The 21,052-nt window shown below is 33.8% G+C and overlaps 2 protein-coding genes across 2 annotated transcripts; both read left to right on the plus strand.

Annotated features, from left to right (window-relative positions):
• Nucleotides 1-6,091: 6,091 nt before the first annotated feature.
• On the plus strand, nucleotides 6,092-7,854 carry LOC145115496 (reactive Intermediate Deaminase A, chloroplastic-like). Its single transcript, XM_079051791.1, has 6 exons — nucleotides 6,092-6,382; nucleotides 6,889-7,004; nucleotides 7,130-7,174; nucleotides 7,276-7,349; nucleotides 7,476-7,525; nucleotides 7,651-7,854. The coding sequence occupies exons 1-6, from the start codon at nucleotides 6,184-6,186 to the stop codon at nucleotides 7,743-7,745; spliced, it is 579 nt and encodes a 192-aa protein (XP_078907917.1). The 5' UTR covers nucleotides 6,092-6,183; the 3' UTR covers nucleotides 7,746-7,854.
• A 4,884-nt stretch (nucleotides 7,855-12,738) lies between these two features.
• LOC145111002 (sulfhydryl oxidase 1-like) lies at nucleotides 12,739-20,537 on the plus strand. Its single transcript, XM_079047306.1, has 11 exons — nucleotides 12,739-12,826; nucleotides 12,903-13,152; nucleotides 13,222-13,318; nucleotides 14,909-14,994; nucleotides 19,258-19,476; nucleotides 19,566-19,638; nucleotides 19,735-19,875; nucleotides 19,954-20,103; nucleotides 20,196-20,236; nucleotides 20,309-20,455; nucleotides 20,510-20,537. Exons 1-11 carry the CDS (start codon nucleotides 12,739-12,741, stop codon nucleotides 20,535-20,537), a joined length of 1,320 nt encoding a protein of 439 aa, XP_078903432.1.
• Nucleotides 20,538-21,052: the final 515 nt, after the last annotated feature.

The raw sequence follows: 21,052 nt of genomic DNA on the forward strand, positions 1-21,052 counted from the left end.
TCCACATAGTCCATTTCTAATTTGGGCCAAGGCCCAATATCAAATTCACTATCCAAAAGTCCACATACATAAGCCCATGGAAAATTGGGCCTAAATCCCTAATTGGGCCTCATTCTAAAATCCATTACCAAAACTGGCCCAAAACATCATTGTTCAGAAAGTCCAGCAAGGCCCATGTCAAATTGGCCCAAGAGTGGCCCAATCCCGAAGCCCAAAATGTCAAAAACCCAACAGAGGGCATACGCAGGGCGTACTCCTCTGGTACGTTGGGCGTACTTCTAATTGCGTTGACCACCATCGGGGTGGTTGACTCAGTACGCTCGGCGTACAGAAACTACGCGGGGCGTACGCGAGGTTTTCCCAAAACTCTAATAAGTTCTTAATGGCTTAAGCACTTAAGCCCAAACTTCAGATCCATTGACCAAATATGCCTAAGAATCATCAAGTCTCGAACTTTAACACTTTGGACGTCCAGAAAGTTCTTAACACATGGTCTTAATCCATTAAGACCTTCATACTCCATGCATGAGACACATTTAGCTATTGGGACATCATTTTTATCACTTAGGACCTCTTCAAGGGTCTGAAAGGACAGCTCATCTCGTCCAAATCACAGCATGCACCAACTTGGGACTTTTGGGACAAGAAATGGTTCCTTAAAGCTAGAATGGCAAGATCTATATCATACAAGCATAAAGTTTAAAGCTTTTTACCTTCTAGAGCTTCTAGGGCACCAAACAACTTCAGATCTACAAGCTTGTTCTCCTTCTCCAACTCCTTGATGCAAAACCTTCTTCTCCAACTACTTAAAACACACTCTATAAGCTCACACACTCAAGGAAATGATTAGGGTTTGGGGAAAATGGCTCTAAACTGTGGAGGCTGAGGTAAGGGAGGGTTATGAGCTCATAAGGATGCTTATATAGCACCCAAACCCTAAATATTAGGATTTCCTCCTGACGTGAGTACGCTTAGCGTACACAAATGTACGCCCGACGTACTAAGGCGCGCCTAGTACGCTTAGCGTACCTTATGTACGCTTAGCGTACCAGCCTTGTTCTCAAAGTTGCAACTTTATCCCTTAGGCTTCTCATGGGTCGACTCTTCTAACCCCAGGGACCACAAATGACAAAATAATAATAGAAGAGAAGATTCGGAAATACCTGTAAATCTCGGGATGTTACATAACGATTGGTGCCAAAAGTCGCAATTGCTACAGCTATGCGCGTCATAAAATACGAATTTGAGATAGATTACTTATTAGCCTAAGTAATTAAAACAAACCTCTAAAAATACAATGCCATATCTGACATCACAGCTACCAATAAACCAATATACATGGTCATTTGCTGCATTTTCCATTTCAGGTTATAAATGCAGTAAATATCACTATACTTTCAATTTACAACTTTTTTTCTTTTTCTTTTCAATCTGTTTAGATTTTTTTACCAGAAAACAAACACTAAATACCAATGTATTTTTCCATATTTACGTGGTATATGTACTTCATAACAATGCACTTTGACCTTACATCATTTTGTTTCTGTTTATTGCAATCTATTTAAATTTTTAATCAAAAACCAAAATACATTGTATTTGTTGTATTTTTCGTACTTAGCCAGTAAGTGCAATAAACATCAATTCATTTACTTTAGACCTTTTATTCCAATTTCTTATTTTTGTTTTTTTAACAAAAAACACTGAATAACAATTTACTTCGAGTTTACACCTTTTGTGTTTTGTTTTAGGCATTTTGTTTGATTTTTTTTTTACCAAAAACCAAAGCACATTGCTATTCGTTGCATATTTTCGTATTTAGGTGGTATATATACCAAATAACAATTTACTTTGAACTTAAATCTTTTTGTTTTATGTTTTTTTGCAATGTATTTAATTTTTTTTACCAAAAACCAAAATACATCGTATTCGTTGCATTTTTTTCATAGTTACCTAGTAAATGCAATAAATAGCAATGCACTTTTACTTTACATTTTTTTTTCTGTTTTTTCCAATTTTTTTCATTTCTTTACCAAAAAACTAATTACATTTCCATTAGGTTCATTTTGCAATTTTGTTGGAAGCATCTCACACGAAACTTCAAGAAGGCTTCACCATGAAAGACAACTCTCACAACACTGTCTCCACACAACCAGAGTACCCGAATTACAAAATCTTAAAAACCATCCTTGAAGACGCAAAAGTCAAAAACCTCTCCATGGAAGACAACATCTCCTTTATCCTTGCATCAATCCATAAAAGGATTACGTTACATTTACGTTCTACCTACATCTTTGTCCACTAAAACCATGTTCGACTTTTAATGAATGTAATGACATCCACATCAATGCATACATTAATAAAATATTTGTATTAACATCCCTTTGCAAACACTCGATGACTTCCAACCCCCACAAAGCGGTGGAATCTTTGCTAGTTATATATTATAATTGTCTTTTATCTAATTAAATTGTTTTTGTCAATTGAATTATAACCTTCAGAAAATAAACGTTGAATAGTCGATTTAAATTACAGGGTAATTTATATAACAACAGATTCAAACTTAACAATATAAACCCACCTGATAATTGATATGGATCAAAATATCTACGACCTGTGTATTATTCTCTTCCCAAACGACATAGAAAGTTCAACTCAATTGGTTTTTTGGTTCTCTGCTTTATTGCATTAAATTATATAACTAAAAAAAATATATGGGACACTACATGCATTGAGGGTAGAAAATATATAAAACCAAATAAACAAAACTTCAGAAATATATAGACAATTGTGAGCACATGTAAGAATTCCCTATCATGCACCTTGTCTAACATTGATATCAGAAATATATACTTTTTGATAGTAGTATTAGTATAATTACATGGCAAGAATCCAATTCTATAAACTAAATATTCAAGCCCATGTGCAACCAAAGTACCAAACTCTGTTGGTGTTAATCCAAACCAAGTCAAAGCCACATGTTTTATTTAGGGGCATTTTAGTCTTATCTGTTTAGAGTATTTGATTTAGTCTTGAAGTAATTATAGGAGTCAAATAGTGCATGGTTTGTTACCGAATAGATAGTAGTAGTGGTCCTAGTTTCTAGGTATCTTTTGGTATTTATAGTCTTGTAGTCGAGTTTTTTATTTGCATGAGGAATAATAAGAGTAGCTTTTGCAGATACTTTTTCCTTCTAATATTTCTCTATCTCTCTATTTTGTTTGTGTGCAGACTTATAGCAGTAGAGAGGGCCTGATTTCCAACATTTGGTATCAGAGCGGGTTGAAGTAGGTTTGAGAGTCGGTGTAGAGAAAGGAAGAGCAGCCCTTGGCTGCAGGGCTGAGAACGAAAAAGAAGAAGCATGTGAAATCAGCAGATAAAATGGTGAAGGGAAAGAAGAAGAAGAAGAAGAAGAAGAAGAAGAAGAAGAAGAAGAAGAACATGAAGAGGTTGAGTCAAGTGAAAACCCCAGAAGCTTTGCAGACCAAGAAGTACTCAGTCACAGCCAAGAGGAAGGGTCATGCCTGGTTTGTAGCAGAAAGAAGAAATACCGTTGCACAACAGCAAATTAGAAAGAAGAATGAAGAATTGAAGATTGACTACTACAGCAGCGAAGGCTGCTAGAAAGAAAGAAGAAAGAAGAAAGAAAGAAAGAAAGAAAGAAAGAAGAAAGAAGAAAGAAAGAAAGAAAGAAAGAAAGAAGAAAGTAGAAAGAAGAAAGAAGAAAGAAGAAAGGAGAAAGAAGAAAGAAGAGGCCAGTTGCTTGCTTATCTGAAAAAAAAACAAGCATCAAGATGAAGATTGTGATATGCAACCTGTTGGATGTCGCTTTCTTGAGAAAGAAAGAAACACAGAAAGGAGGATCAAATCAGGGTGGTTTTTTTACTGTGGTGTGTTCCGGTTCTGCTGTGAGGTTAATGGCTCACAGTGGTGTTGACAGTCCGGCTGTGATGGTGTGATCCCGAAGATTGCAAACAGGTGGAGATAAAGAAAGATGCAGCAGCAGAAGGTTGTTGTATGTTAGCAAGAAAGCAAGAAAGCAAGTAGCAAGAGGAAAGAATAAAAGAAAGAAGTAGCAAGAAAAGAAAGCAAATAGAAAGTTTGGCAAGAGCAAGACATAAGAACTTTGTGTTCTTAAAGCAAGTAACAAGTGATTAAGACCCAGGGAGGGCCGGTTGCAAGAAAGAAAAGCAAGATAGCAAGCATGTAGTCTGTAGCAAGTAGCAGACAAGAAAGAAAGCAAACAGTAAGGGTGATCAGGTTTGGTGATCAGAAGGAAGGATGAAAGCAAGCAGCAAGAGCGATCTGTTTTGATCGAGGAAGAAAGAAAGAATTTTGGCAGAAATGGTTTGGATTAAGGGGGAGAATGTTGGTGTTAATCCAAACCAAGTCAAAGCCACATGTTTTATTTAGGGGCATTTTAGTCTTATCTGTTTAGAGTATTTGATTTAGTCTTGCAGTAATTATAGGAGTCAAATAGTGCATGGTTTGTTACCGAATAGATAGTAGTAGTGGTCCTAGTTTCTAGGTATCTTTTGGTATTTATAGTCCATAATAAGAGTAGCTTTTGCAGATACTTTTTCCTTCTTATATTTCTCTATCTCTCTATTTTGTTTGTGTGCAGATTTATAGCAGTAGAGAGGGCCTGATTTCCAACAAACTCAAGGGAACGTGATATAATTAACTAGTTGCACGCAACTTTTACAATTAAAAGAGGCTGATAGTAACAATACCCCTATACAGTTCAATTAGTATCTAATACTATTTTAATTTAGTCCACAAATTTGTTCTCTTGAAACTAATCTAAACGACCCTTAAACTAGTGGAATCTTATCAAAAACTATTCTAAGCTCCCCACCATTTTAGTGAAATGGAATAGTGGCCACTTTTCACACACCAAATCATTTTCTGTGATAAAAGATATTACTTGGTTTGATTAAAATTTTGTTTTATAACTATTATAATTGTCATATTTATGACATATTTAATTTGTTAGAATAATTGTAATTTTTCTTAGTAATGTAAACATTAAACAATTAGTGTAATGTTATTTCAAAAAGTATAGTCTTGGTCTCACCATTTTTGTAATTTACAAATAGGCAACTTAACCTTAAAGTATTAATAAAAAACATCGTTGGATGTCTTAAAAAGTAAAATGTAAAAATTTAACGGAAGATTGCGGTTGCTATAGTATATGATTAAACTAAATGAAAATGTTACCCTCGTGTCACATGGAGAAAATTTGATGAACATACACTATTCCATATTATTACACCGTGCTTAAATTAAGAAGCAAACCAATGTGCTACTCTTTTGTTTCAAATATACTGTTACTTACATTGACTTACTATCCCTATTCACTCGGTATTGATCGATTGCTTTCAAAATAAACTAATCACTTACAATTTAAAGTTCAATATCAATCATTTTAATGGAAAACAACTACATATTCAACATCTAATAGTAATTTTATTTTGTTGTATGTTCATTTCAAGGCAATTACTTCACATAGATAGGACATTAGGATATAATAGCCATAAGATATATTGTGTTAATATATAAAAGAGAAATATGACTAGATTTGACAACATGATTTTGATATGAAACCAAACATTTCACTAATCCAAGTGATTTCTCATCATAATAGTTCATCATCGTCATCAATTGCTTCGAGGCCATTGATTCCACGATTGATTAAAATTCGTTCAACAGTGTTGTTAGTATATTATAAATCATCTGTCCATTACTTTGTATTTTGCCATTTATCTTTTATTTTATAAATTATAAATGTACGACAAAGATAATGCATGTTAACCAAAAAAGTTGTATGTCAACCTTTTGTTAAAACTTATGGATAGCAGATATTTTTAGGAAAAAAAAAAATTATATGTCGTTTTCTTTTAAACTCAACCATTTCATATACATAAATACCACATCCGTCATGTGGAGCCCTCGTGGTTTTTTTCATTTATTTGCTCGAAATAAATATGATATGTGGACACCAAACGTAACGTCAATAGCAAATATATATAAAACAGATTTTTATTCTTTCAAATTTTGGGCCAAAATCACCATAAGCCCAAACTACAAGCAGACTAGTTTTTGTAGCTCTCTCGATGTCATTGTTGGGTGCTGAGTGCTGACCATTTTAGACTTTTATCACTGAGCGGCGGCGATAAGAAAAAAATGGCGTCCTCCGTTTCCGCCTTGGCGATTTCGTTAAATGATCCGGCGATTGGCATTGGCGGACTCCGCCACCGTATTCCAGTTTCTCCTGGCTTAAGATGCAGCTCATCTGTGGGCTCAACCATTCGGAGATCGTCTATACCGTGTTACTCCCGCCGATCTAAGTCCTTTGCTTGCTTGGCCGTTTCTACTGACGCTAGTGAGTAATGTTTGATATCTGATTGATTGAAATATTCTATTTCTTTTGTTTATCAATGCATTTGAGTCATTGAGAAAAATTTAAGTAGTTTTCCATTTAGAAGTTATTACATCCTGCCGAAAAGGAACTACGCTTTGATATTGGACTTCAAACTGTCACTTTTTCGAGTTCAAGGGTGAATTAAAGTGTTTGTTGATCACATTAAGCGTATAAGTTATAACACCATGACTGAAATCAGAATTATATTTTGAGTCAACGAAACGCCAGTTTTTTGTTCATTTCATGTCCTCGATTATGCTGAATCCAGTTCATTTTAGAGATACCTCGTGCTCTGTATATGTTTTTTGTGGAAACGAGTGGTAGCAAATCAGTAAACCACAGAAGATCGAGATTAAATTTGTTGGGAAAGAGCTAGATTAAAACAATAACGAATACTAGTCAAGAAAAAAAAGAGGCAAGGATTGAAGAATGGGTATTGAGTAAACATGTTGGATATTTGGATGCAGGTATAAAGGAGGCTGTTAAAACGGACAAGGCTCCAGCAGCTTTGGGTCCCTATTCCCAAGCCATAAAGGCCAATAATACAGTATTTGTATCCGGTGTCCTTGGTCTTATTCCAGAGGTTCACATTCTTTTTCACTATTTGCAATTTGCAAATGCTTTCTTAATCAGCCTTTTGCTCTCTGTCTCTTTTAACTGTTTAATCCATTCGAGTGTATTCATAATTATGTTTTGGTACTTGTGTAGACTGGAAAGTTTGTCTCAGACACCGTGGAAGAACAAACAGAGCAGGTAATTTATCCATTTGCATAATGCATAGTATAGTCCCCACACCCATTTCACCCAATAGACTATAGAGATATAAATATAATTCAGATCGACCCATTTTTTAGGTTCTCAAGAATATGGGAGAGATATTGAAAGCAAGTGGCGCCAATTATTCCTCCGTGGTTAAAACCACAATCATGTAAACATGCTTTTATCCATCATCATCTTTAAGGGGATTTTTTTTTTTTTTTTTTTTTTGTTAACTCAATGAACTTAATAATGGCTTTAGTATAAGACTAATTTTACATGATTACTTTGGTGGCAGGTTGGCAGATCTGAAAGACTTCAAGAAGGTGAACGAGATCTATGCTAAATGTGAGCTCACTATACATCTTAACATTAAAGATTGTTTATTAATTATATTTTCTAGTGATTCAAACATTATACTTTTTTAACTGTTTTAAAAATTAAAAAAAAAATTGTTATATGGTATTTTTCAGATTTCCCTGCACCAGCACCTGCACGTTCGACTTATCAGGTGGCAGCATTGCCATTAGATGCAAGGATCGAGATTGAATGCATAGCAGTGGTTTAGGGAAATGATCTATTGAACTTTGTCCAAACAATGGTTTATGTAATAAAATGCATTCAATTAACATATGTTCTAGTTTTGGTAAATCTATTTAAAATTACAATTTGGTAAATACATTTTGTAATGTTAAAATTTTCAGGAACAATGTAGTGAGAAATTAAAGGGACCATTATGCTTAAGTTTTCTTTTTTAAGTTAAAAAATATACAGTTATTTAGTAAATAAAGTTAAATCTGTGACTATTTTGTAAATAAGTTTTATACAATTATTATCTTTTGGCTGTATTGTTTTTCTTTTAGAGAAACATGCTATATTTTCACATGTTTGTTATCACAAATAAAATATGTACACTTAATTTTAAGCTGACAAAAAGGGACAAGTGATAAGGATAGGCTTTACGAGCATGTTAAAACAGGAAAATTTGGCAACCAATCTTTTTGTCCATTTTTAGTTTATAAAGAATGTATCATACAACTATATATGAGGGAAAAACTACATAATCAAAATATTTATCGACTTTTTCTTTATAAAAGTTACCTATTTTTTATTGATATACTTTGGAGTTTACGATAAAGCACAAATGATTGTCCACCTAATAGCAACTCAATGTCAAACACTCGAAGTGACAGTGAAATTGCTGTAAACGGTTTAAGTGCAGAGGTTGAGGATGATGGAAGAGTCCACACTATTCTTATAAAGTGAAATAATCCGGTGTTACTTTCTATATCACTAGATAATGTTAGTAATAATACTAACACTATTAATCGAATGATACCAGCTTTGAATCCATTATAAGGATGGGTAAAAAATCACGTCAGTTGTTTTCATACTTTCAGTTTGGCAACTTAAAAATGTATTTTAATAATGAAAACCCATTTGTTAATATATAGAAAATTAAATGAGCTATTTTTCTATAAGCGGACCGATTCTAAATGAAAAATAGATATACAAATTCAGTAATTTGCAAAATGAAATGGCACTACCTTTGAAAATGGTCGTAGATATGACAGTAAGGTGGAACTTGCTTTATTGAATCATTTGAATGTTTGTTACGACAAGAAAGATCATTAACTGAATATCATAGGGAGCATCTTCTCCATGATCCCCACTATGACATTACATCAGTTGATTGGACTCTTCTTAAAAGGGTTACATACTATTTTATGAATACTATTCTAAGCAACGATGATGTTACTACAAACTTATTTTCCCAACATCTAACCTTGTTTTGATTGGTATTTGTAAAATAATTAAATTATTGACGAGTTTTGAATGGTAAGATGACTTCTTCGAAATCAAACCAATTTGTAAATTTTACATGTGTAATCGTGAGCATAACTTTCCACCGATTTATAGGATTTCTTCAACATTAAATCAATTTGTAAATTTTAAATGCGTAATAGAGATATTAACTATCATAGGTAAAATTTTGGGTCAAAATGAAATTAAAATAAAGGTAAATATAGCAAGTTTTGAACATTCGAGAAGAAAGCCATGAATTACAATTCACAACCTTTTATCTCAATGTCACCACGTAATCAAACTAGTTCTTTAAGATCATTTGAGAATTTTATGTGTATTGACACATGATGGTTTAATGAATTTTCTCAATCGAAATGCTCAAGATCCCCGAAACCCAAAAAAGACTTCCTAATACCATTCCAAAACCTAACCGACACCAGTTTAGAATCGCCCACCCAATACCAAAATACGATCACATTGTTCGTGGTCGATTCGTGATCAAACTGAGAGACTGATATTACGTGTATCAACACCTCTTGGTTAAATGAACTTTTATTATGAATTGTTATTTCTAGGAAATAATTGAAAGAAAATATTCATCTCAACTAGCTTAGTGCAACTGAAAAAAAAACGGGACATCATGAAAGAAATATGCAAATAAGCAATAATAATAAAGTTTATAAGCAATAAATAATGAGTAAATCATAGAGAATCATTAACCTTGAGATTATACGATTTCTGATTTTTTATCTATTGGTAGATAACATGGTGGTGATGGAAGGTTTGGTGATTGAGGGTTTGGAGATTGAATGTTTGAAGGTTTTTTTTTTGAAAAAATTGCAAAAATGGTCCCTGTGGCTTGCCGCTTTCTGTGAGTATGGTCCAAAAAAAAGTTTGCTAGCAAAAAACGTCATTATTTGATGTTTGAGCTGTGGATTTGGTCCCTGCATCTAACTGCCGTTAGAGGCATTTCGTTTTCTTCCCCACGTGTCATGCACGCGAGGGTATTTTTGTCCTTTCATTTATGGGGGGAATGCTCATTTATTACCGCGCATTTAACGATGCCCAAAAACATCAGACACTCTAGCTTTTTCCTCGTTTAATTTCCATTGACGTTCGAACCCTAAGTCAACGATTTACACCCCGAATCTTTTCTTTAGCTGAACTGCAGTCCAGTAGATAGAAGGAAAAAATGGTGCATTCACTGTGGACTATACGTCCTTCGACAATGGGGTTTGATGCACTGGATTTGTATGGTGAGTGTTATTATAGCTTTTTAAACTTAAATTTTTTGAAATTTCACACAATATGCTAACTACATTTTGTATTTTTTTTGTTGTTTGGGATAGTCGATCATCCCCATTTGTTCACGATTGAACTTCGCCATGGTGGGAAGTTCACACCTTTTCCAAATGTAAGATATGTTAAGGGGAAACTTACGTATATTAATTTAGTTGATATAAATGAGTTTTCAGTGCATGAACTCGACGCTATGATGCTAGAACTAGGATACGTGGTTCCCCCAGTAATATATTATCACTTCAGGATTCCCAATGAAGACTTGATTTTTAGCCTTAGAGCTCTAGGTAATGATCAAGATGTGTGTAACCTAGCTAAATATACTGGAGCTAACAAGGTGATCCAGGTGTATACTGAGCATGGCACAACCAACTTGGTTACATACTTCATGTCACCAAATAAGAGAAATGGTGTTGTCATTGAAGAACTAAATGAAGAAGATGAAGTGGCAATTAAACCAAAACAAAGAAAACAAAAATTAGTTCATGATCCCCAACATGAAAGTTGTAGTTCATCATTACCACTTGTGGTTTATGGAGGTGAATCAAAATCACTTTCGCCAGAAATGAGGAGAACAAGAAATTGGAAGCCAAGAGAGGGTACTAGGTCATGTTCTAAGAGGTTATACATGGAAACTAAAACAGGGGATAATCAAGACAAGGAAGCACCATCAAGTGAAATCAGGGATAATCAAGACAAGGAAGCACCATCAAGCGTGACAAGAGATAATCAAGACAAGGAAGTACAACAAGAACATGAGCTTGATGCAGCAACTGTGTATGTACCAATGGGTTTATCTGAAATGTTGAATGTAGACTTTGATCCATTTGAAGGGTTGCATGATAGTGAAAACAACAACAGAACAGACCCTACAACAATCCACATTGGTAGTGAATATCAAGACTTTGATGAAGATAATGGGGGGTTATTTGATGGTCAATCAGACGAGTTCAATTCAGAAAAGGGTGAAGATGATTACAGTGATGATGATAGTGATGTTATAGTAGACATAGACAATGAAGTTGATGACATTGATGTTGACATGAGTGACTTTAGAATGAACATTGATGAAGGTGTGGAGTATTTCGGGTTTGGGTTTAACAATGATGTAGAAGACGAACAAGAAACAAATGAAGAAGAAGACCTTGAAGTAATTGATTGTGATGAATGGGAGTCATTAGGAGAAGACTCTGATACTGAAAAGAATAGGAGGGTTCTATTAAAACGATTGGGTAAGGAGAAAGTATGTTCACATGGTGAGGTGCATAAATCTAGTTTTTATGTGGGACAGATGTGGAAGTCAAAGAAAGATCTTAAGAATAAAGTGGATGAGCATGCACTTGAAACAAGGAGGAATCTTGCTTTTAAAAAGAATGATGCAACAAGACTAAGGGCATATTGCAAAGGAGTTGTGTCTGGTACCAATGTCAGTGGGCCACATGTGGATGGTGGGACAAGTGGTGCAAGTGGGTCCCATGTGTTAGGTGGGGCAGATAAAGTAAATAAAGGCAAGGGCAAAGCAGTAAATTCAAAAGCTACCACTTGTACTTGGCACTTATATGCATCTAGGTCTTCGAAAGATGGGAATTGGTATGTGAAAACGTACAGTCTGAAGCACACTTGCCTTCAATCAAGGAAAATTCGAGCTTGCACAGCCACTTTTCTTGCAAAACATATTACTAGACAAGTTCAATCAAACCCCACAGTTCCAATTTGAGCCTTACAAGAAGACTTTCAGCAGACATACTCAGTGGGGATTTCAAAGCATAAGATGTTTAGGGCTAAGGCAAGGGCTACAAAGAATGTTGTTGGGGACTACTCAAAGCAGTATGACTTGCTTAGAGATTATGCACTCGAATTACAGTCCACCAATCCAAACACAACATTGAAGATAGATGTTGTAAGTGAGCCTAACCCGAACTTGGCCACTAGGCAGTTTAAGAGAATTTACATATGTTTAGGCCCAATGAAGTTGGGGTTTAAAGCTGGTATGAGGGACCTTCTTGGTCTAGATGGTGCCTTTATGAAAGGCCATTGTCATGGGCAAATATTGACAGCTGTAAGCTTAGACTCCAACAATGGTATCTATCCACTTGCATATGTCATAGTAGAATCTGAAAATACTGCAAGTTGGAAATGGTTATTGGAATGTCTAGGGGATGATTTGGAGATGAGGTCTAATGCTAACTTCACATTTATCAGTGATAGGCAAAAGGTAATTCTTTATTTATGCATAATGCCTTTACAATATTATAATTAACATGTATTGATTCAATCTTATATTTACTTTTAGGGTGTGATACATGCTATAGCACAATTATTTCCAAATACAGAGCATAGGTATTGTTTAAGACACATCCATGAAAACATGAGAAAAACAGTGGAGAACTAGGGAGTTCAAGGAGTTTATTTGGAGGTGTGCAACAGCAACCACAGTTCAAGAGTTTCAATCTACAATGAGGGAGTTAGTTGAGTATGACAGGGCTGCACATGATTGGTTGAATAAAATACCACCAATGCATTGGGCAAGAAGCCATTTTACAGGTAAGTAAAATTGATCTTATTACTTGATATGCAACTATTTTTTATTGGCCAATGATTTTAATTGTGGATTATGCAGGTAGGACCATCTCAGATGTGCTTCTAAATAACATGTGTGAAGTTCTGAATGGTAAGTTGGAGAAAGGAAGGGACAAGCCAATCATTACATGCTTGGAATTTATAAGGGAATATCTAATGAAGAGGATCTTCAATGTGGTTAAAGAGAAAAGGAAATGCCAAGGTCCTCTCACACCTACTGCAACCAATTTGTTAAAGAAGAATGAGCAACAAGCAGCTGAGTATATTGCAAGGTGGAATGGTGGTGGAAAGTATCAGGTAGCTGGACCATGGAATGATCAACATGTTATGGACATTAACTAGATGACATGCACATGTAGGAAGTGGGAGTTGACAGGAATCCCTTGCAGGCATGCCATAGCCACTTGGAGTGAGATGACAAACAATGGGGAATTAGTAGGGGAGCTGTACACGTGGGTACACAAACTTTATTTACTGGATACTTGGGAGGTTGTGTATGACTTTAAAGTTGAACCTATAAAAGGTAGGCCAATGTGGCCTAAAAGTGATTGTCCCACTAGAATTATCCCACCTCCATACCACAAAATGCCTGGTAGGCCAAAGAAGAAAAGAAGACAGTCCATGGAGGAGAGAATGAGCCAAAAGGAAAAGTCCAGTCAAATTGAAAGTGTGATAGCAAGTTAAAGTCAAACTCAAGGATCCAAAGAAGTGGAGAGGCTTAGTAGGAAATTTGGGAGTGTCACTTGTGGTAAATGTAAACAAAAAGGACACAACAAAAGGACATATGAAGGTCAAGGTGCAGGTCAACAGGAGGGTGGAGGGGCTAATGAGGGTCATGGTCAAGAGTAGTTTGTATGGTCAAGTGTAATGTTAAGTTGTTAAATCATCTTTTGGTCTAATTTGTTTAAGAAACTGGCATATGTTGGTTGTTTTAACAGTTATTAGTATGTTAAGTTATTTTGCAATTCCAAAAATCATGTGGTTGCTTCTTTTTTGTTACACTTGGATATTGTAATGACAATTGTTTTTGGTTATGTGCAATGGTATTGTAATTTGCATTGACTTATTTGGATTATATCTTATAATTCAATAACACTTAGTAAGTTCCAAAATGGTATTGTACTTTTCTTAATACCATTTCTTGTATTGTATTACCATTACAGTCTCCACAATAACAACAATTAAATAAGATAATATTCCATACATTATAATTCGAGGTACAAGGTTCATGAAATGACCATTATAGTATACAAAGGCCTATTCATCAAAACAATAAGATCCCAAAAAAACCTTAGCACCATAGGTAGAACTTAACCCTAATCCCTAATTCCACATCCTGAAAACAAGAAAAAAAATCCAACTGCACCACAAGTAGAACTTCAATTTACAAACTTCATCTTCTAATTCTTTCACTGTCATCTTCAGGCAAAACCTCAAATTCTGAATTTCATCTTCTATTCTTTCACTGAAAGCTTCAAATTGTTCATGCTCTTTAGTAGACCAGGATTGATAGCCTTAGCACGATCACACATTGGAGGATCAAACCATCCAAGGAATCGACATTTTGAGTCCTTTCAAAGATAAAGCACACAAAATTAGGGCAACAATAAGGTGTTTGATTGCAAAAATTAGAACGCTACTTTACCGGTAGAGGGCATGCGTAGAACCGTCGGCCTGGATTGAGTGGAGTCCACGATGTGCGCAACACAGAATTGTTGCCACATAAGCATATGATCGTTACCATTTTCGCAGAGAGAGAGTCGTTGGGGAAGATGAGTTTAAGTCGAGGTTAAATAGAGAAATTAGATTGCAGTTTTGGTCCCATAAATGAAAGGAAAAAAATACCCTCACGTGCATGACACATGGGGAAGAAAACGGAATGCCTCTAACGGCAGTTAGAGGCAGGGACCAAATCCACAACTCAAACATCAAATAAGGACGTTTTTTTGCTAGCAAACTTTTTTTTTGGACCTTACCCACAGAATCGGCAAACCACAGGGTCCATTTTTGCAATTTTGTCTTTTTTTTTTTGATGTTTTCTTTTAGGTAGATGGAGATATTTTTGTTTGGTTATTTGAGAGTGTTTGTGAGAGAGGTAATGATATTGGTGTGTATGAAATGTTGAGTGTGTGGTTTGATTTATAGTAGTTGAATTATAGTTGAATATTTTGAATTTTATTAATTAAAAACAATTTTTTTTATTAATTAAAGAAGTTAGTGAAAATTAAAACTAGAATTAATTTCGGTGGTCAAAGGCAGGTGAAAAATTAATTTTAGTCAAATGCATTTGAATTGCAATCCACTCCAACCTTCTTCGACTGATAAGAAGCCTGCATCCCTGTCTCTCTCTTCTCGCCAAGGAATCGACGAGTAGAACGTAGCGACCCTCTTGGTCGCTAGGGGTGGTGTTCCAACCTGTATAGCAAGGGTAGCTACCCCTCTAATGAGTCCCACTCCTTTTCAGTATAAAGTGAAATAATCTCTTGTTACTTTCTATATCACTAGATAATTCTAGTAATAAATGGGTTGATCAAACGAAGGCTAACATGGTGATGCCTTTATGAACGACTAGGTTCTCATTTTAGAAATAATTTACTTCCATGTTTCGGCGTTGCTTCCATTAGCGATGATTAGGTTTCGATTTGAGCCTTTACCGTTTGATCAATAATCGTTACTTGTTTCTCATCCCTGTTTGCTCCAATTTTGTTTCCATCTTTGACTATTGCTCCAATTTATTTATTTATTTATTTTCTTTTAAAACTTCCAACAATTGACATTGGCCATCTAAAGCAACTAAAAGGATCTAGTTAAGACTAAAAATAAAATATAGACAAAATTACAAAAATGGTCCATGTGGTTTGCCAAAAGTAACAAAGTTAGTCCCTATTAATTTTTTTTAATGCAAATCGCCCCTGTGGTTTGCAAAACTTACACAGATGACCCTTTTTACTAACGTCGTTAGTATTCAGCCGTTAGGGACTGAATTAGCAAGGGTATTTTCGTCTTTTCAAGTATAAAGGGACTTGATTCGCAACTTTGGGTAAACCATAGGGACCATTTTTGTAATTCTGTCTTAAAATGATAAGAATGATAAAAAAATGAGGGGAGGAGGATTCAAACTTGGGACCTCCTTCCCACCTCCTTACTCAACCAAAGCTCTAACCAACTAGGCTAAAGCCAAACTTGTTATATAATTCCGAAAATTAATTAATATTACATAAAAGCGTAAATAATTAATAACAAAAAAATAAAAAAAATATTTAGAAAAAAAATTAATAAAACAAAATATATTTTTAGCGTATTGTAAAAAAATATTTTTTACAAAAAATTTACTTGTTTTTTTACGTATTTGTTTTACATAAAATATTTTTTTAATGTATTTAAAAAAATACGTTTTTGTATACTATGTTATTACATTGCTATGATCCTAAAACATATTTTTACGTTTTCATATAAAAATACGTTTTTTTTTTCTTTCACATATAAAAAAAGTTTTTTTACGTATAAAATATGTTTTTTATATATTTAACAAATACATTTTCGTATAACATGTTTTTACGTAAAAACATTAAGAACGTGATAACATAACGTAAAAATATGTTTTAAGATTAAATCAAAACGACTTATATTTTTTACGTAAAGCAAACTAAAGACGTTAACATAACGTAAAAATGCGTTTTTTTTACGTAAAAATACGTTTTTTTACATAAAAATGCATTTTTTTACGTAAAAATACATTTACGTAAAAATATATTTTTACGTAAAGCAAACTAAAGACTTTTTTTACGTATGAGTGATTGGTCCCTCACCCATATAACGTTTTTTTTTAACTTAAAAACGTTAATGTGATAACATATTATATGAAAACGCATTTTTACGTTTTCTTTACGTAAAAAATATAAGTCGTTTTATTTGATCTTAAAACATATTTTTACGTTATTTTATCACGTTCTTAATGTTTTTGCGTAAAAATATTTTATACGAAAATGTATTTTTTAAATATATAAAAAACATATTTTATACCTAAATTTTTTTTTAAAATATATAAAAAACATAGTATTCGAAAACGTATTTTTTTTAAATACATTAAAAAATATTTTATGTAAAACAAATATGTAAAAAAACAAGTAAATTTTTTGTAAAAAATGTTTTTTTACAATACAATAAAAATATATTTTTGTTTTATTAATTTTTTTTAAATATTTTTTATTTTTTTATTATTAATTATTTACGCTTTTATATAATATTAATTAAGTTTCGGAAATATATAGCAGGTTTGCCTCTAGCCTAGTTGGTTAGAGCTTTGGCCGAATAAGGAGTGGGGAAGGAGGTCTCAAGTTCTAATCCTCCTACCCTCATTTTCTATCATTCTTATTATTTTAAGACAGAATTACAAAAATGGTCCCTATGGTTTACCCAAAGTTGCGAATCCAGTCCCTTTATACTTGAAAAGACGAATATACCCTTGTTAATTCAGTCCCTAACGGCTGAATACTAACGGCGTTAGTAAAAAGGGTCATCTGTGCAAGTTTTGCAAACTACAGGGGCCGTTTGCATCAAAAAAAATTAATAGGGACTAACTTTGTTACTTTTAGCAAACCACAGGGACCATTTTTGTAATTTTGTCTAAAATCTTCTCTTCTAATAATACAATACATTAGATGACACGTGGCACCTCCTTAATCCTTCCGTCTTTGCTTTTCCCGCTCATTTCATCTATGTGAAATTCCTACTTTGCCCTTATGCAGTCATTCCGCTCAAATGTTGTAGAATTCTTCAAATTCTCATTGCAATCAATCCCATAATATCAGCAAATCATATAATCTTTAACTGATCATCAAGCATAATCCCATTAAATCAGGAAGATCACACCATATTTGTTGATCTAAACCCTAATCCTCACAAACTTTCTCTGGATTTAGGCTTTACAATATTGAATCGACCACCACCAAGCTCCACCGCCTCCACCTTTTCATCTGGTTTATCTCTCTTCTCTTTCTTCTCTTTTTCTTTGCATCCTTATTCTTCGACAACAAATGAATATACAAGTAAGCTTCAATTTTGGTTTTTTGTTTTCTTCTCTCTCTCCCGCCTCTCTCTTTTCAGGTATGTTTTGATGTGAAGGGTTATCTTGGACTGCTGTGAGCTGATTCCAAGCCTTTTTTGTTTCCGCAATCGACAGGTTTCGCTACTTCTTCTATTGCTGCATGTCTCGCTTTTCAGGTTAGGGCTCGCCTCCCCATGTCGTTGTTTGAAGCAACCCGAACTCCCAAAAGAAACAATCGGAGAATACCTTCCTGTTCATCCATAACATGGCGTTTGAGTTACTTCATTATCATCCCTTCCCTTGTATATTTCCACACTCCAAATCTCCACTGGTAATCCAAATACTCTTGAGACTTTAACATCGCTTCCAATTTATTGATTTCTATTTGATTTTTTGTTTTTAGTTCTTAAACATTGTAATGTTTAAATCGGAACGCTCTCATATTCTTTTGTTTTCTGCTTCGGTTGAATCACCTCAGTCCTTTTTTTTCATGATCTAAGGTTTCAATTTATTCATCTCTCTCTAAGTTGGATCAAACCGTAAACCCTAGAAATTACGTTCTCCGTTTAGCCACCCAATGTTCTTCATCTTTCTTCTTCCTGATTACCAACCCTAACCCTCTGCTGCCTTTTCTTACAGGCCTTCAAGTTTAATCGAATCCTCAAATGTATACCATCGCACGTGGATGTACGTTTTATCACTTACATTCTTTTTATTTTTTGACCCTATTTTTTGAGGAATTTTCTGCTGTCAGTTTTTTGATTTCCTTTACGTGAAGTTATGCTCTACTCTGTTTCTTCTTTTCACAATTTCCGTATTTGGAAACATAAATATAAAAATTCAGAACCTCTGTTATTCCAAATGGATACCGTTACAAATTTATGGGACAATTGTTTCATCCACTGATTTTTCTCTAAATAAAATCTGGAATTCATCATATAAATATGGAGTAAAGTAGAGTGTTTTTATCTAAAATCCACAAATTACCTCGATTTGGAAAGGATGGAGCAATCAGGTCCTACCAGGATGTTGTTGCTGGAAAAGAAATTAAGAACAGAGATGAACAGTCATGCAATAGAAGAAAATTGAAGGATGTCTAAACCTTAAAAGGAAATATCTAAAGTTTCATGGCTATAAAGATTCTATTTTTTTAGTTACAAAAGGATTCACTTCTTCTCCTCCATACCCATAGTACACTTGGTCTATTTATACCTAGAAATTTCTTGAATTTATACCTTTCATGAAAACAATTTGTCCCCTGGAGTCAATCTATATATTCCACAGGGGTGTTTTGAAAAAATATTATCCATTTATAGCCCTAATTTGTTTCTGTTATTACTCTTTGCAGGTGTCCAGCTTGCAGAAATTATAAGGTACTTATATGTTTTCTTCACAATCTATGCGATAAATTCTCTATTAGTCACTACCCTTCACTATTCTGGGGCCCACCTTCTAAATTTGTGGGTGGTAGCTGGAATGGGAAAGATGAAAAAAGTAAAATTGTTTCTATTGAAGATGGAAGAACTTCTGATCGTTTACTCAAATGGATTAATACACAATTAAGAAGGTATACAAGCGGTAAGAAGCTATATTGTTTTGTGTATACAATGTTAATGAGTTTTTAATTTTAAGTACATGTTTTACTTTTTTACGTAGTTCATATAAATTGGAAGATGAAAAGTATGAAAATGATGAGCTTCTTCGATCAAACTTCTCAGACCCTGGACAGGTTTAAATCAATTCTTCATTTTTCTATAAAAATAAGATTTTTATTTTTTATTATATTTGTAATATTAAAGCTTAGAATTACTTATTTTTTTTATAGATTGCACATGCTGTTTATGATGTTGAAGAGGCTACCTCTCTTGCTTTTGACATTATTCTTAAAAACAAGATGATTAAACCAGATACTCGAGCTACTCTTATAAAATTCATGCAATTAATGACAGCTCGTCACCCTTCAAAGAGATTCATATTTTAAATAACCCACTTTTCTTTGTTTCATTTTTTTTCTATTTACTTAGTTTGTAATTTTAAACATTGTAGGTGTCGAAGAGGATGTGCTGATATACTTTTGAATTTTGACGATTTATACCCTTCAAATATTTTGTCACCATTTGAAAGAAACAACACTCAACATGGTGGTCTTATTAAATTTGAGATATGTGGAAAAGAAGTCTCACGTGGATATTGGGTAAATTTTATATTTTCTTTTTTCAAATTTTTATAGAGAGATAACAAAATTAATACTTTTGAAAATCCTGATTTTGGCTATTATATGTACAGATGTTTTGTCGTGGTAGCAAAAATGGTACAAGGGGATTCAGGTATATAATATATTATTATCAATCTTATAATTTTATATTTTGTAAAAACCTATTTTTTTTATTTAATTGCACCTGTGGTTTATGGGTTTTGCTACATTCACTATCCGTGAGAGTTGAAAATGAAGAAAGTCAAATGGCATTTACGTCAATTTGCGATTTTATACATAAGTTTTTTGCTTGTGAAGAGTGTAGTCAACACTTCTACAATATGTGCTCAAGGTAAGAAAGTCAAAAGTTTGTTACATTGACTTTTAATGTTTTTTAATAAAACAGTACATTAGATGATCAGTCGAATGGGTAAAATTGATATTTCGATTGTGCACCACCATGTTTCAGATCGGTCTCTGGCAGGAATATAAAGCAGGTACCATTTTAATTTCACTTCATCTTATCCATCATTTTCACTATCTCATTTCTTCCCTTTCTCTCTGGATTTTCTAGGCAATATTATTTTCTTTAATATTCAACATTATTGTAGATTGAGTTTTAGTAAGTTATGAAAGTTTCAACGATTTCATTGCTTGAAACTTGTGGGTTCTCTATTTGTTGTTAGAATTTGTCATTTTCAGGCATCTTCCATAATCAATGTATATCTTTGTCACAATTTCATTTGTTCTCCGTTGACTTCCGTTTCACAAATACCATAGTTTCAACTTAGTTCTTTCATTGGTATGTATTATTTTAATCAAAATGTGGTTTTTGTTAATTTTGTTTTTATATATGTAATGTTACTTAAATGGTCCGAGTTTCAAATAGTTAATCATAATAACTTCGAAGTGAACATTGAAATGTTACTATTATAATATGATTTGACAT

This window comes from Lactuca virosa, chromosome 5 (genome assembly GCF_052849685.1).
Source record: "Lactuca virosa cultivar CGN04683 chromosome 5, Lactuca_virosa_CGN04683_v6, whole genome shotgun sequence".
In the NCBI taxonomy this organism is placed as follows: Eukaryota; Viridiplantae; Streptophyta; class Magnoliopsida; order Asterales; family Asteraceae; genus Lactuca; species Lactuca virosa.

Excerpts from the sequence above, each read along its gene's own strand:
- LOC145115496 (XM_079051791.1), top strand. The coding sequence starts at position 6,184 with ATGGCGTCCTCCGTTTCCGCCTTGGCGATTTCGTTAAATGATCCGGCG. Across the intron at positions 7,005-7,129 it reads TCCTTGGTCTTATTCCAGAG|ACTGGAAAGTTTGTCTCAGA; the intron begins GTTCACATTCTT and ends GTACTTGTGTAG. Across the intron at positions 7,526-7,650 it reads GAACGAGATCTATGCTAAAT|ATTTCCCTGCACCAGCACCT; the intron begins GTGAGCTCACTA and ends GGTATTTTTCAG.
- LOC145111002 (XM_079047306.1), top strand. The coding sequence starts at position 12,739 with ATGAGGGAGTTAGTTGAGTATGACAGGGCTGCACATGATTGGTTGAAT. Across the intron at positions 12,827-12,902 it reads GGCAAGAAGCCATTTTACAG|GTAGGACCATCTCAGATGTG; the intron begins GTAAGTAAAATT and ends TGGATTATGCAG. Across the intron at positions 19,876-19,953 it reads CAGCTCGTCACCCTTCAAAG|AGGTGTCGAAGAGGATGTGC; the intron begins AGATTCATATTT and ends TTTAAACATTGT.